We start from the raw sequence: 14,602 nt of genomic DNA, 5'->3' as shown, positions 1-14,602 counted from the left end.
GTGACAGCATTTGGCACGACAATCGCTCCATGCGTCCCGCAGCACTTTCGGACAGTTAGCATATTCGCTTGGCCACTTTGCCCGACATCCTTTTTTGGAACCCAGAATCTGGAGTCTGAGCTAAAAAAAAAAAGAGCCACTTCGGCAGCTCGCTATGCACAGATTAAATCAGGAGACAACTTATCGAGACTCGAGTCTCTTTTTTGCGGATAAGACATCTCCGCACTAATGGAATCGTGCTAGAATTCATTCCAGGGAATTGATTTTTCCCCTTTTTTAAACCATGACTCAGAGCTGACAAGACAGTGACTTGTTGCATGCCGATCATATTACCAGTGTAATTTTGTCGCTTTTTTTTTAGAAAGTATGCTAACCTTCATGTTGTTGACCCTGTTGGCTTTTTCAGATTAGGAGCCAACTTCATTCCGGTGGCAAATAGGCCGACTGAAATATGATATTTGTCAAGTTATACCTCGTTGCTTCTGCTCAGAAAGCTGACAAATGAGATGTACTCACAAAATATTTGAGTATTCACGCGAGTAACATTTTAAACATCCCTTGAAAGTCTCCATTCTCACTGAGTTTTGCGCAACTTTGCCGACTAGAATTAAAAGCCGTAACTAAGGTGGCTAATGGGCAGATGGTATGCATGCACGTTGCATTCCTCTTCGACCAAGGGAATGGCATGGCATGATATGCCAAGTAGCATTTTCTCAGATCAGTCTGTAAGGTGGAATATGCACAAAATTTTGGCCTCAAATTTTCCAAAAATTATGAACAGAGTTCTCATTCCGGTGCAATTCACAGAAAATATTAATCAAATAAGGAACCCCCAAAAGAAATTTCCTATTTTTGACCCAATCAAAGCAAATGAGTCACGAGCTCATAGGGATACCATTGATAGCAGCTTTAAATAAAATTGTGCACATAAGAAATAAATAGGAACTGTCATCAGTCTCGCCCATTATAATTGATTAGGATGTCAAAATGAGTCATATATCAAATGTGGCAAACTGAGTATCCTAAGCCCGTTTCGTACACAAACAGACATCAAGAGAAATGCGCTCAAAACTCATTTTGTGAGATCTGATCACATCTGGTATTCTCACTTTTGTTAGTCGACAAATCACACAAAGAATTTCAGTTATTATTCAACACGGACAACAACGCTGCCATAGGAAAATGACCGTTTGGATGTAGGTGAGCGTCGACAAAAAGGCAACTTATTCAGAGGGAGAAAATCGGGTGATAGTATCGGATGGAAAGAGATTGCGGAAACACGTTGGCCGACACTTCAAAGGGCGGGCGGAAACCTCTTGACTGAAGCTGGGTCTCAGTGTTTTAACACCTCGGTTTGGTGAGAGAGCCATTGGCTCTCCCCCGAGAGAGATAAAGGACGCCTCGGAGGGAAGTGCTTAATACTGGGGCAGATGAGATAAACAGATGGAGAGGAAAAGAAGAAACTAGTACAAGGTGAAAGAAAAAGAAGGAAAGAGAGTGGACAAAAAAAGCAAGGAAAATGTTGCAGGAAATATAAATGTCAAAGACAGTTTGAAAGATCATAAATGACAAGAAGAGTGTGTAACATTGAATCCAATTTTGTAGATGGCCCGATGGACATAAAGATAAGGGTTGCTTCTTGAAAACTTAGTGAAGTCGATTCTAATAGTGTGTTCCACTGATGTGTGATACTAGAGAGAATGAGTGAATGTAATGTCCTTTGGAAAGTATTTGTCTCTTTATACAAACTGACACATCCCAAATGCAAATCTCTTTCCAGAGAGAATTTCTGTCCTTCCCCCTTCTCTGGTCCAACGGAATACCTTCAGGGAATTTTGAAACCATTCAGGAATGAGACAAAACCGTATAAGTGTAAAAAGGTCTATCAAACCAAGTTGTCTGTCTAACCTTCACTTCAACGCTTGCTTTCTATACATTTGCGCACGATCTTAATCACACTTGGTAAACCACCGGTGTGCTTTGAACTTCTGAGGTCGAAGAAGAAAAAGTTCAGCAGGTACTTGTACTTTTTTTCAAAACTCTTTGGGCAGGAGGGGAGGAAAGCCTCCAGAGAGAATTCTTCCAAAGAAACTCATTAGAGGTTTTGCCACTGAGGATGATTGAGCCTGGAGGAGACCACTCGCAGAGTGTCGACAGATATGCAAGGGCAAGTTAAATAGGATCTGGCAGAGTTTCTGCAGTAGGTAGTGTGATGGTGACCGATAAAACGCCTATTTCTAGACTTTTGAGTGTCGGGGTGGGATGGGGGGGGGAGTTGGTTGGAGACATACAGGGCAATGACCAGGCGGAAAAGGACAAGCCAGGAATCTAACGTCTTACTTACTATGACTTGGCCAGTGGGTGGAGCCAAAGTTTTTCAATGGGGGTATTGCTTTGGTGTTCAACAATGACCACAGTCTTAAAAGCATGTGGATGGATGAACCACACAGCATGTGATATCTTCTGCCTGCACTCTACCGACTGTCTTAACCCAACACTTGCTGTTTTGCTTAACTTTTATTGTGATGAACCACCAACAAGAGATTCTCCACTGTGATGACTGCATTATCGCCAAAAAGGAGCCATCCATTTTTTTTTTCTCCTGGCAAATGCAGCTGCCTTTTGAGACCTGCCAAACCAGAACCAAGTATTTTTCATGCTCTTTACTTTTGGTTTTAATCCACGCTATTGGCCTTGGGCACTTTTAAGGGTGGAAAAAAAAAAAAAAGCTGACACAATGGTGAACACAAACGGGGAAAAAATAACATATTTTATAACCCAAATTGCTCCAATGCGAGCCTTGGCATTTTTTGAAGGGGGAGATATTTATCATAGCTAAGGGAGGGGATTAGAGGGACCGCTGTTCTGTTTTCATAGTTAACAATTCAGCTATTGAAATGCCCCTCCTGCTTGCTCGGGGAAAATAAGGAGGAAGCGGTTGTATGGCTTTGGTTTAGCTACACTCAAGAAATCTCCTGCAATGGTGCTGACAGTGTTAGGCTTCGGGGAAGAAAAAACAAACCCAGATCTGAGATCTTTGTTATGAACCAAAACAGAGTTCAGGGAGGCCTATTTCAAGGTGGCAACAAAAGAACATCACCACAATGGTCCTAAACACTTTGAAAGAGTTACTTTTCAGTTTTTCCTTGCAGGACTCCATGCGTTCCATATGATCTAGGAGCTGGGCTGGATCTTTCTTCGCCTTGTAAGTCTGGGACCTAGGTTCAAATCCCACTGTGGCCAGCATGTGGATTGGCAGCAGTCTGGTCAAGTTCTCACAAATCAGCCACAAGTCAGTTTAGTCTCATGGCATGTCACAGTGCTCATTGCAACATTTGCTTTGCATATTGCAACCACTTTTAGGCATCTTTTGCAACTTTTTCTTTTATTCTAGATGCAGGATTTGACACAAAAAGCCCGGTTCAGTTTACTCAGGAATTCTAGAATCTAACAGCCATCTCTTCTGAGCTGCTTTCATATTCTTTTGACAAAAGAAGGCCCAACACCTAATCTTTGCCCTGCCAAAAACCCTTTCAGAAGATCAATGGAAGTGATTTTAAATTTTCAAAAGCAGTGGACGATCATCTGAAATTGAGCTTTTTTGCACGTTTCAAGGTGCCCATGAGCATTCACAGTAATTTACTCGGCCTCAAACGTCATTCTTCCGTGGAAGGCTTGGGGCTATGTTGGAATTGCTCTGCAGAGGTCTGGTGTAAAGAAACACGGCTTTGAATTGAAATTGCTTCTCTGCTCTAAACTTCGTGTTATAAAACAGCATCTTTCACTAACACCAGTCCTACATGCAGGAGTACCAGATGACGATTGCTTTCCCGAGGCATGTTGGAAGCTGTGGCTTGTGTGTAGTAATCTTTAGAAACTGCACACTGTTGTAAATCATTTCTGTTGCTAAGTGGCAAATCACGTACAAATGTTCTTGTGTGTGCAGTGTACTGTGTCTTACATGTTTGTTGAGCCTGAGTTCGGTACAATGAACTTTTTCTCACAGTAATGTGTATTTCAAAAGAGTAGTCTGTCTACTTGACTGTTGTCAAGTGGCTGTTAATCATGCGATTGCGTTTCCTTTGGTTTCTTGGCTGTTGCTTTGATGGATTCATTGCCCAAATGTGCAGTGCCAAAATGCCTTTTTATTATAAATTAACAAGCCTTCTTGTGAACAATTCAACTAATACCACACACTAGAAGTATAAAAACAACAACGTTACATTGAAACTTGACGTTATATCAAATCAGTTTGGATTGGAATGTTAAATCAGTTTTTCAAAACCTATAAAGTTTCAGCGGCCAGACAGCCACTCTTGGTTGTCAAAACAAGAAATGTAATTTCAATTTCACAAAAAATCCACTGCATCATAACTGAAGTAAGCTCTCCTTCTAGAGTTGGTCTCCGTTGCAATATCCTCGGACCAAGGTCATTCTAATGTCAGCTGCAATAACATCTTGGAACTCTTGAAGACGTCGCATGGGGAAAATCCGCAATTAAAAAAGCCTCCAACGTGAGACAAAATGACTGCTACCTGACAGCAGCTAAACACTTTCACACTCTATTGGATAACCCACACATAATCACTTTTCGAGACAAAATTTTGACGAATGGCCTTAAGGTCCTCAAACCTCATCTGACGAAACAAAGTGAAACTTGGTATGGTCATAGGCAGTGAAGATTTGTACTTACTTGTGAGTGTTTATGAAACAGGGGTGCACTTGTGCAAAAGGATGGTGGACTTGCTGTGCACAAATGATGGCGGGTGAAGGTATCTACACATCTTTGTGCTCAATAACTTTGGTGGTGTGATTATATATTACTGAAATGTGAAGAGCTAGGTGCAAAATAACAAGGCAAGTGAAAACTGCTCTGCCGACTATAATGGCAGGAGTAGAACGACTTTTGCCAAGAGACATTCACAGTGTTGCAACTTGTGTCAGCGTGACTGATATTTCAATCTGTGGCCTCCGCATCAAAATCAACACTGGCAACTTGCATCCTGTCTTCAGCCAATTAACAAAGACTTTTCCTTTTGGTTAAGCATTGCTGCAAGAATGGGATGCTGTGAATGGCTCCGGACAAAAACCGGTACCTTGTTAAACAACAGTCCTATTTTTTTACAAGTCTATGTGGTGCATACCTGTGATCTCTACAAGTGCGGTGACCAGTGCAGATGGACAAAATGTGCACATGGAAAGGAAAAGAAAACATTAAGAAAAATACAGCAGTTAGCAGAAACATATAATCATTGGTCAATGACCGATAAAAGTCACTTGTTTTGGTCCTCCACATTATCCATGAAACTATTCAAATGCTTAAGTTGTGCTTTGCACTCATTTTCAGTGCATCTTTCTTCCTTAGTTTATTGCTCAATCAAGACATCTGACATCAGATTTCAAATTTTCATGGAGTGACATAATGCAGAGGGAAATATCTTTGATTTTTTGTCAGCGAAAAAAAAAATTGCAATTCGCATTTTCTTCTCAACCCTTTGGCCAAAACCACTTTGAAGAACACCATTTTTGCAAAATCCCCCCCCTTCAAAAAAGATTTTTTTTTTTTTCAATAAAACATGCACTTAAAACTTGTTATGCCTAATAGCCAAATTTATGAACAGTACCTCCGGACCTTAAAATGGATATACGGAGAAATGTACACGCATAAATCCGGCATTTATGGATTTATTTGTGGGTGTTGATTGATTTGTGGGATTGCATCAAGGTTGTCAGCACTGGTAACTTACGCGGCAAGGCCAAAACACAGGCCTAACAGTGCTAAAACTCTGGTCATGCAAAACCTATGTTTCTGACTAAAAAAAAAGCAGGTCAGGCAACAAGCTTTGCATGCAAACACCCCTCCATTTCAAGAGGTTAGTGACCATTTCCTCAACTGATGGCATGCTTGGATCGTGGAATGATGGTCACTGGAAAAACGAGAACAAAACTGCTCGCAGAGGGGCCTTGTGTACAGTTTTATCGCCAAAATCAGGGTTGCATATGCATGCAACATACTGTCCAGAACAGACCCACAAAGAAACATGACTGTCACATGTTTTTCAACGGAAACATTTCATTTTTGCTTTTTTCACATGCATTTTAACCTCAGCAGTGCCCAGGAATGATCAAATATGTCTCAATGCCAACAAAACAAAGCTTGTCTGTTCATGAATTGAAAATAATAACATTTGGTGATTTCCATAAATGCTTATCGAAGATTCTGAAATAACAAAGTGATTTGAGGGATGAAGAGAACTTTTAGAGGGCTACAAGGACCCTCAGGGATGGCAACACTTGAGTCTTCAAATGTTGCCTGTCATTTGAGGTTTGGTTTGCAATGCAGGCGGTAGGATCTTCCTAATCTGATCCTATTTCTCATTTCTGAGAAGAGTTGGCCTGCACAGGTGGCCACCCAAAAGGCTGTTTCCTTATTAAAGGGATTGGGAGAAATATTTTGGATGACTTCAGGGGTCATAAGATGAGAATTGGAAGTGAAGCAGAAGATCGATATACATTCTGTGGTTTTCACTCTGGCGTAAATAATTGTAAATGAAATTTTGCGGTGCAGTTTCGTCCGCAGTGGACCATTCCTACACAGGCACATGTACATGACAAGTGTAAAGACTGTGGCTAGATATCTTGGAACTTTCCATTTCCGTTTTGCACTGATTCGGTGCTACTTGCCAGCGGAATTCTCCGACACGGCACACGTTTTCCACTTGGGCACTGTCCGGGTTAAACCGCTTGAATGAAATGGTCAACACACTGCCGAAAAGTTCTGAAAGTGTGGAGAATTCACTTATAGCCCCCTCCCCCAAGAGAATCATACGTGATTTTCTTGAACAGGGTCATTCCATGAGGTTGGGGCATGTAAAACAGTGTCAATTTGGAATCCGCATGCAGAGAAATAGCTGTTCATTTTTACAGAACCCACGTAACAATGGACACCGTCACAAATTGTGCCCCAACCTCATGGAATGACCCAACAACCAAAGCGAATGCGATTCTTCAGTTTTATAATAGAAAGTAGGTTTGCGGTAGCACCATGGACGTATCTCTTTTGTGAGTATTTGTGGGTCTTTTAACCACAAATACTCACAAAAGAGATACGTCCATGGTGCTACCGCAAACCTACTTTCTATTATACCTCTTCACCATGCAAACCTTCAAGACTTATCTTCAGTTTTAGTCACCAAGCATGCAGCACTCATGCAAACAGTCCCCATGCCAAGACAAACCAAACCTTTCTAATTTAGGATTTGTTAAACCTCCTTTTGTTGACACACAACTATTTGATTTCTGCCCATGCAACTGCCATGAGTATTTATGTGGTTCTATAAGATTTGTAAGCAACGGGAGACTTTGAGACGCTTGGTGGCGACAAACATACCGGTCCTTTTTACCGGTTCTGAGCATGTGCACGCTGCTCTGAGCATGCCTGCGGAGTTCTGAGCATGAGCTATACTTTGAAAACGGACCGGTATGTCTTCTGCCACCAGTGTCTCAAAATCTCCCACCGACGGACTACACCAGTGCCAACTACTTGTATATCATGTTTGGTTTTTTTTAAGTATGCAAGTAACTGCCACATAAACCACATGGAGGGAGACTAAGTTGACTTTATTTTATGTTAAATTTGTGAGGTTTGACAGACAAAATGACTAGAGCGGGATATGAACCTGCAACCACTGAACACAACTACCAACAGTAAAATTGAGCCTTCGGTAGGAAAACTGATCACTGTAACTCTGTGCAACTGACAACTGGGCAACACGCACGCACTTCTCCCATGCAGGCTCCAGGTGCGTGCACGTCGTACACAAAGTGCACACAAGTCCGACTTCCGTCGGGGGTTCAATGTTTCGACCACTCACGGCCGAGACTGTTCAAAGCATCATGGGAGAGGACTTCACAGAAGGGTCTAATTGGTCCCTTGCTTGTTCATGCACAGAGACCGTTAGAAGGATTGATCAGTTGATAGAGATATGGAGCGGTGTCCCAGAAGTCCAGGGTTCAAATCCTGCTAAGTCAATTCCTTTGCTCTACTTTTTTGTTGCAAATACTGAATTCATACGCTTTTTACTTGGGAAGGCAGCAGGATTAATCTGGCATTAATATCAATTAAAGCTGGTTATTTTTTTTCTAAGCTACAATGTATGCCTGCATTGCCATGCTCTGTTATATTGGGTTAAACGTGTTAAGTGAACATATTTATGCAGAAATAATGAGCAAGTTAGTTTGGATTTTGGCATTTTAAATAAATTTTTTTTTTCTAAATTTCGTAAATGTTCATTGGTCTTTGAACCCCCAAAACCCCCCATTTCTGCACCAACATGATTTCAGAAAAAAAAGTCCTAGAAATTTACGAAGAGTACTCATTTCAAAACTTTACGTGAAAGAAACTTTTCTATTCAAAGTGACAAAGCTTTGAGAGGTAATCAGAATTTAATTCAAACACTAGTATTCCTTTCTGTGAGTATTTTTCAACATTGCAGCCATCTTGTCACCTTGTTTAGAGTTCCTCCAATAGATTAGGTTAAATGTTGTGTCAAGTCAGGAGTTTCCCCACAAATTTCACAATGAAATGGCACAACAACTTGTAGGCAGGAGCTAGAAGTGACTTTCTCGCATAGGTTTGTGCATAAAGTGCGACACTTCATAGCGGGACTGAATGAACAAAACATAATGAGACAATGTTGATTGTTGAGCCAATCTTACGAAGGATAACCACACAGATCTGCATGAAAAAATTACAACGTATAAAATCTAAAATCGAGCAAGGAAGTGCGTAACGAGAAAAAAAGACAGAAATCTGGGAAATTCTTTAAACATCAAGAGGCTTGTTTTGAACTCAATGGCTGATTTGATTTGGAAAATAGGAACAATATGCATCTCTCCATCTTTTCCAACAATCTTGTGACATGTGATGGCTACAATGTGTCAAAGCAGAGAACACCAGCGGTACAACTCGATTGGTTAAAATCCCTAACGCTCCCATATACACCAAACCTTTTACAGTTCATTAGAAAAGAAACCGGGAGTTGCCGGTACCCTGCCTACAGTTTAAAGCCCCAGGTTGCAGAATGAGACCAAGCTTTGTGGGCTACCGGTATCAAATACTACAGATTGGATAGGTCCATGTACTTTTTGTTCATGAAAAACCAAAAGCAGAAAAAAAGGATTGTTTCCCTTCTTTTTAAATTTGAAAACAAAAACTGAAAACAAGTTATCTAACAATTGTTCAACATGTACTAAATACATGTCAGTGTATGGGCAAAACAATTAAATGGTTTTCGTTTGTCTACTTCAAAATGCCAAATAAAAAAGAGAAACAAGTTGTTCTCATTTTTCATATTTCAAACTCAAAGCTATCGTTTCTATTCTTTCATTTTTAAATGTGAAAATGAAGAACACGGCAATTTGTCAATTTTTGCATTCCGTTTTGAAAAAAAAAAGAAAAATGAATGAATGAAACATACATGGACCCTGTTACCGGATGCACTACCCAAATATACACTAATACAACACACAAGCCCCTGAGCGAAGTGTGATGCAGACAAAAATCACCAAAAAAGGACAAAACATTGATCTAGCAGGAAGCAAATGTTTCAAAACATGTACCAATCTTCAGGCAGTTAAACTAAAAGCTATCTTTCTGGTTTCTCTCTTGCAAAAGATAGGAAGAAGGGAAAAACGGCTACAGTCTAACAGAACTTGAGCAACTGAAAAAAGGAAAAGGTCATTCTTGGTCAGAAGATATCGATCCATGCTCAGAGAGAGCAAGGCAAAAAAACGGACAAAAAAAATTCCCGGTTTACCAGAATCACCCCATTCAAGGTCCTGTCCATCTAAGTTGGGCACAACAGTAGCTGATGATTTCAAAATAAAAAAAAAATGAGCACACAGCAGATAAATTCAAAAGGCATCGTGAAAAAAAACAAAAAACTGAAGTAGAAAACATATAAATGAAGAAAACTGACAGTAATAAAACACACTGATCTGCCCTGCCACACTAACATTTTAAAAACAATTCTATGAAATGAATATGAAAATTACTAGTTTTAAAGGCATTATTTGAGTTCGTATTAAAAGAGTGCGTACTCTTATTTACAAGGAGTGAAATTTCCTTCTAGTATCACCTATTGAACTAGGGGCAAGGTGAAATAAAACTGGGTATCTGTAACCTGGGTTTGTTTTTTCAAATCTTGCATTTTTGCAAAAGCACAAAGTCCCTAGTTTCAGAAAAGTGTAAGGTGAAACTTCACTCAACGGAAATAAGAGAACGGCACAGCTGGGGACGGCTAAGGCTGCTTTGTGGGGGGAGGGGGGGCAGGGCTTAGGCTGCTTGGGCAAAACAGTGATTCACAAGATTCAACATTAAACCCCTTCATGACGTTCTTCAAATTTCTCTGCTTGGGACATTAGTCACGCATCATTTGACGAAGAACCATTTTCCTTCCATCGATTACGCAATGTTTAGATCGGGAAATTTTTGAAAGTTCACAGCTTCAACATGTTACATGTAAATATCATAGACTTTCTCAGTGGCCATGGACCACCTTTATATCGGGACATCCTTTTCAGCTCAAGGATCTTGACACGCGATTGTCTTCTTTTGCTAATTTCTACGCGATTTTTAACTTCGCAGCAAGATTTCCCTTTCATGTCATGTGGTATCGATAATGTTGAATCGGTACACCGATGTGAAACACTCATCGGGGGCCGAGGGTTGGACATGCACATTAAAATATGTTTGGTGAGTGGACGGCCATGCAATGTGCGGTGAACTGGCGATGATACGCGGTGAGCTTGATTGTACACGACAAACTAATTCTGCAATGTCAATGAAAGAACTGTTGAAATAAAAACACAGGTCCTGAAAAGATCGTGAAGTGTTTCATGAAACAAATCCACGGGTGAAACTTTGACACTACTATCACCTTGAACTACTTGAAAATTACAATGATAAACGACTAGAGATAAAAGAACCTTCATTGACGGTTTGATATGGTAAACTGATTGGTCAAACATTTTCAGTCCAATGAAATAACGCATGATGGAGGATTGTACTATGGTAACTGGCGTTTCCTTTGATGGTGCATGAGTTTCATGAGGGTATGTGATCTAGGAGAGAAAAATGTCGATGCTTACAAGAATGTTGAGGTGGTTAGAATGGATAAATGGGTGCAAAACAAAAGTAACTTCATATATTAGTACTTATTCATGCAGTGCAACTCTTAACATGGTAAGGGCTATGTAAAAAAAAAAGAGTCTGGTTTCCAGACGGCTTACTTATGCAGGGTGCAATGGTGGAGCGGCTCTGCTGGTAGCCCTTGGCACACCGGTTACAAGTCATTCCGGTCACGCCGTCCTTGCAGGGGCATTGGCCAGTGGTCTGGTTGCAGACCGTGCCAGATGAGCCGACGGGATGGCAGTTACAAGCTGTGAAACAGACAAGAGCAAAATAAACACGTAAGATTCATGGAATACAATCACACTTTCCAAAAGCTACAACGGATTAACCTCTCCTCCAAAGAATTCCTGGATTTTGAGCACAAGTACAAAACAACGGGAGATTATTATTATCATTATTTTTATAATATTTCTGGTAAGGACAAAAAGATTCCTGAAAAAAAAAAACCAGACACAGCGGCTCACAAGTCTGAAGAGACCTGGAGAAGAGACAATGACACACAGGCCTGTACACGCAAATTTCTGCTGCCCTCTGCTGGCTGCTCAGTTACAGTCCCTGTAATTACCAAAGATCATATAGCGCCACATAGCGGCGCAAGATGGCGAACTTCGTCGTGAATACACGTAAAACGTTGTAATTGCATGGGCGCCATTTGAGCAAGAGAAACGCCTGCGCAATGCCCATTAATGCACAGGTGCAGGTGCCGCAGCAGGCACGTGCACCTGGTGAGCCTGCGCCCAAGTATTATCGTAAACTGCACAGGCGTATCGCTTGCTCAAATGGCGCCCATGGTAATTACACCTTTTGGGCAGAGTTATCCATCTTGCGCCTTTGACGCTATACGATCTTTGGTAATTACAGACTGCCATATTCTTTGTCTTTCCTCTACCATGAACTGGTTATGAAGCATGGGCATAATGAGAGGAGGATGGAGGGAGGGGCATTTGCCCCTGGAAAAAATTTTAAAGGGAAAAATGTGATTAGAAAAAGACAAAAGAAATGTTTAAAATGTTTGACAAACCTAACAAATGAACCTCTTCAACCCTTAATGGTTTACTTTTTTTGTTAGGTTATTGCTGATGAGTCTTCCCCTCAGAAATTCCTTCCCCTGGAAATTCTCCCCCCCCCAAAAAAACCCCCAAAATTCCTGGCAACACCCTTGCTATACGAGGTGGACTCACTTCGTCAGGACATCAGTAAATGGCAGTCCTCGAGTTCACTGTGGATTAAGCTAGCAACGACTACCAAGCCGGAACACCAACACGAACAATCGCATCATGCAATGAAACACCACGAGGCGAGTGCATAGTGAGTGCATCCCCCCTAACACTGGCCAACTTTCTCTTCAATTCAATTCAAAAGCAGCATTCCTCGCAAATGCTAGACTTTTCACAATTACATGAAAAATAAATAAAATCCAGATCAAAAAAAGGTGATTATAAGCCAATAGTAATAGAGCATGTCTGAAAATGTAAACAAAGAATGATGCTGAAAGAGGCTGAAAGAGCATGGGGCTAGTCATAAAGGTCAAGGCTTAGAGAGGACAGCCCGCATGAACTGTACACATGCAATACAGGAGGGAAATAAGCATGATAACAAACACTAGAACAAATGGAAACATACATGCTGGAGACGGGGCACAGGACAGGACAAAGTGAACAGATTCTATGAAGCAATTTAATTAAAAGGATGATGCATTGAGTGAAAGCACAATATTTAAAAACAATGTAAAGAGAGAAACTGAGAAAATGGCTGAGGAGAGGCAGGGTCCATGGATGGTACTGTTCTGATATCATTATCAACGGTGTTCCATAAGCGGAGGCCATGAGAAATCCCGACCTCTAACTCAATGTTGACAGCCATGCCATGAGCAAGTCTCTATGTCACACCTCTCACATTTAACATATTCACCCTGGCTACTTTGTACGCTGCACGCACATGGCTTTCTTTTCAGTGAGTGAACACCCATGCCTTATCAACATGTCACCGTGATCCCAACTTCCCCCTGATGTTTTCGGCAGTGTCAAACCTCATTTCTCTGAGTGGCGATGACGGGAATGTTCCTTTCCACCCAGAAACATTAGTACAAATCTACTGATGTTGCCAAAAATAGGGTTACCTCCACAGTGAACTTTGCACGTTTGGTCCTCCTACGCGACCCTGCCTTAACACTCGCATTCCTTGGATGCAGCTTTTAAAATAAAGCTTATTTTTTCCCCCTTTCATTTGGTTGAAATAATGACTACCTACAGAATGGGCAGCGAGACAGGCAGACTGCTTCCCACAACCCACCTGGGGCACTTTTGGCCATTTGGCTGCTCCCCACAATGTACTAAACTCATTACCTGAAGCCATACTACTTCTATGGAGCTAATGGCACGTCAGTGCAGCAAAAAAGCTTTCTATGCAATCCGCACGGGTTTAAATAAAGAAACAAGGCTTGTTCCTGACGGGCCACTGGTGAGATTTTGGACGACAGCAGCTTTCCGTTGAACAGGGCAATCCCTCATTAGTCCAACAGACAAGACGGGGTGAAATGCAGCCATTTTGTTTTGATCAGTGCCGTGTTATTCACCATCTTGAGAATTTAGCTGCTTGCCAGTTTGGCGGTGCTCATGAAGAGCTTTCCGTTTGTGGGTTGACCTGCTCCATGGGTCCACTGCCTGTCTAGAACTGTCCAAAAACAGATCTTCAAATTCACGAAGTACACTTTTCTAGGCGGATTTACGATCTGATAAGAGTGTGTAAAGGTTCTGAGGGAAAACTGTGAGCTTTTTTTCTAATCAGTAGATGTAGTTTACTTTCTAATTTCATTGTTATGTATCTTCAAACTGTAAGCAACATCTTTGACGAATAACACAGACACAATCCACTGACTAAAAACCCTTAATAAAATGTGAATCTTCTTCAAGATCTCTAAGGTCTTATTTTAAACCTTGCGTCTTAATGTTAAGGATGTCATGTTACTGCCTGACATCTGAGAAAGACACCTGCCAGTGACATTATCGCTACTAGTTGAAGTCTGCTATTAATTATACATTACAGGACGTGAGCTTCACATATCAATAGGAAGTACAGTGATTAGGCTGGGAAGTTGGGGATTTGGAAAGGATATTATCACATTAGATGGAATATCTGAGACGGTAAATAGAAAAAAGTCCTGACTTGGTCAAATTGGAAAAAAAAGATCAGTTTCTGAAAAGTTCCGCTTTAATCAGTGCAAACGGTTTTGCTCAAGACTTCCAGCGGGGGGGGTCTTTGACTCTTTTTTCAAGTGCTTTCTTCTTACCACTATGTGTACTTCATGCAAGCCACAAAGGAACGACCCCAGAAAAGTACCAAAAAATGTATTTACCTCGTTTTGGATATTCTTCGGGTTCTGGTAGGCTTCATCATTTTTCTTAAATT

General features: G+C 41.0%; 1 protein-coding gene across 3 annotated transcripts in view; it reads right to left on the bottom strand.

Moving 5' to 3' along the window:
- Window positions 1-14,602, bottom strand: part of LOC110979695 (netrin-1-like) — an 84,517-nt gene that overhangs the window by 26,927 nt on the left and 42,988 nt on the right. Inside the window, exons 3-5 of one of the 3 annotated variants that reach the window (XM_022235719.2) lie at window positions 11,293-11,442; window positions 9,819-9,869; window positions 5,145-5,153 (exon numbers count right to left, since the gene is read on the bottom strand). In XM_022235719.2, coding sequence (XP_022091411.1) covers window positions 5,145-5,153; window positions 9,819-9,869; window positions 11,293-11,442 — 210 coding nt within the window. The remainder of the gene's footprint in view (window positions 1-5,144; window positions 5,154-9,818; window positions 9,870-11,292; window positions 11,443-14,602) is intronic. The other 2 variants (XM_022235720.2, XM_022235721.2) reach the window with 2 other exon arrangements.

Source organism: Acanthaster planci, linkage group LG07 (assembly GCF_054643075.1).
Source record: "Acanthaster planci isolate LZ-2023a linkage group LG07, COTS_SCS, whole genome shotgun sequence".
Lineage (NCBI taxonomy): Eukaryota > Metazoa > Echinodermata > Asteroidea > Valvatida > Acanthasteridae > Acanthaster > Acanthaster planci.
The sequence above is the reverse complement of the archived record's forward strand: the minus strand, read 5'-3'. Positions and strand labels throughout refer to the sequence as shown.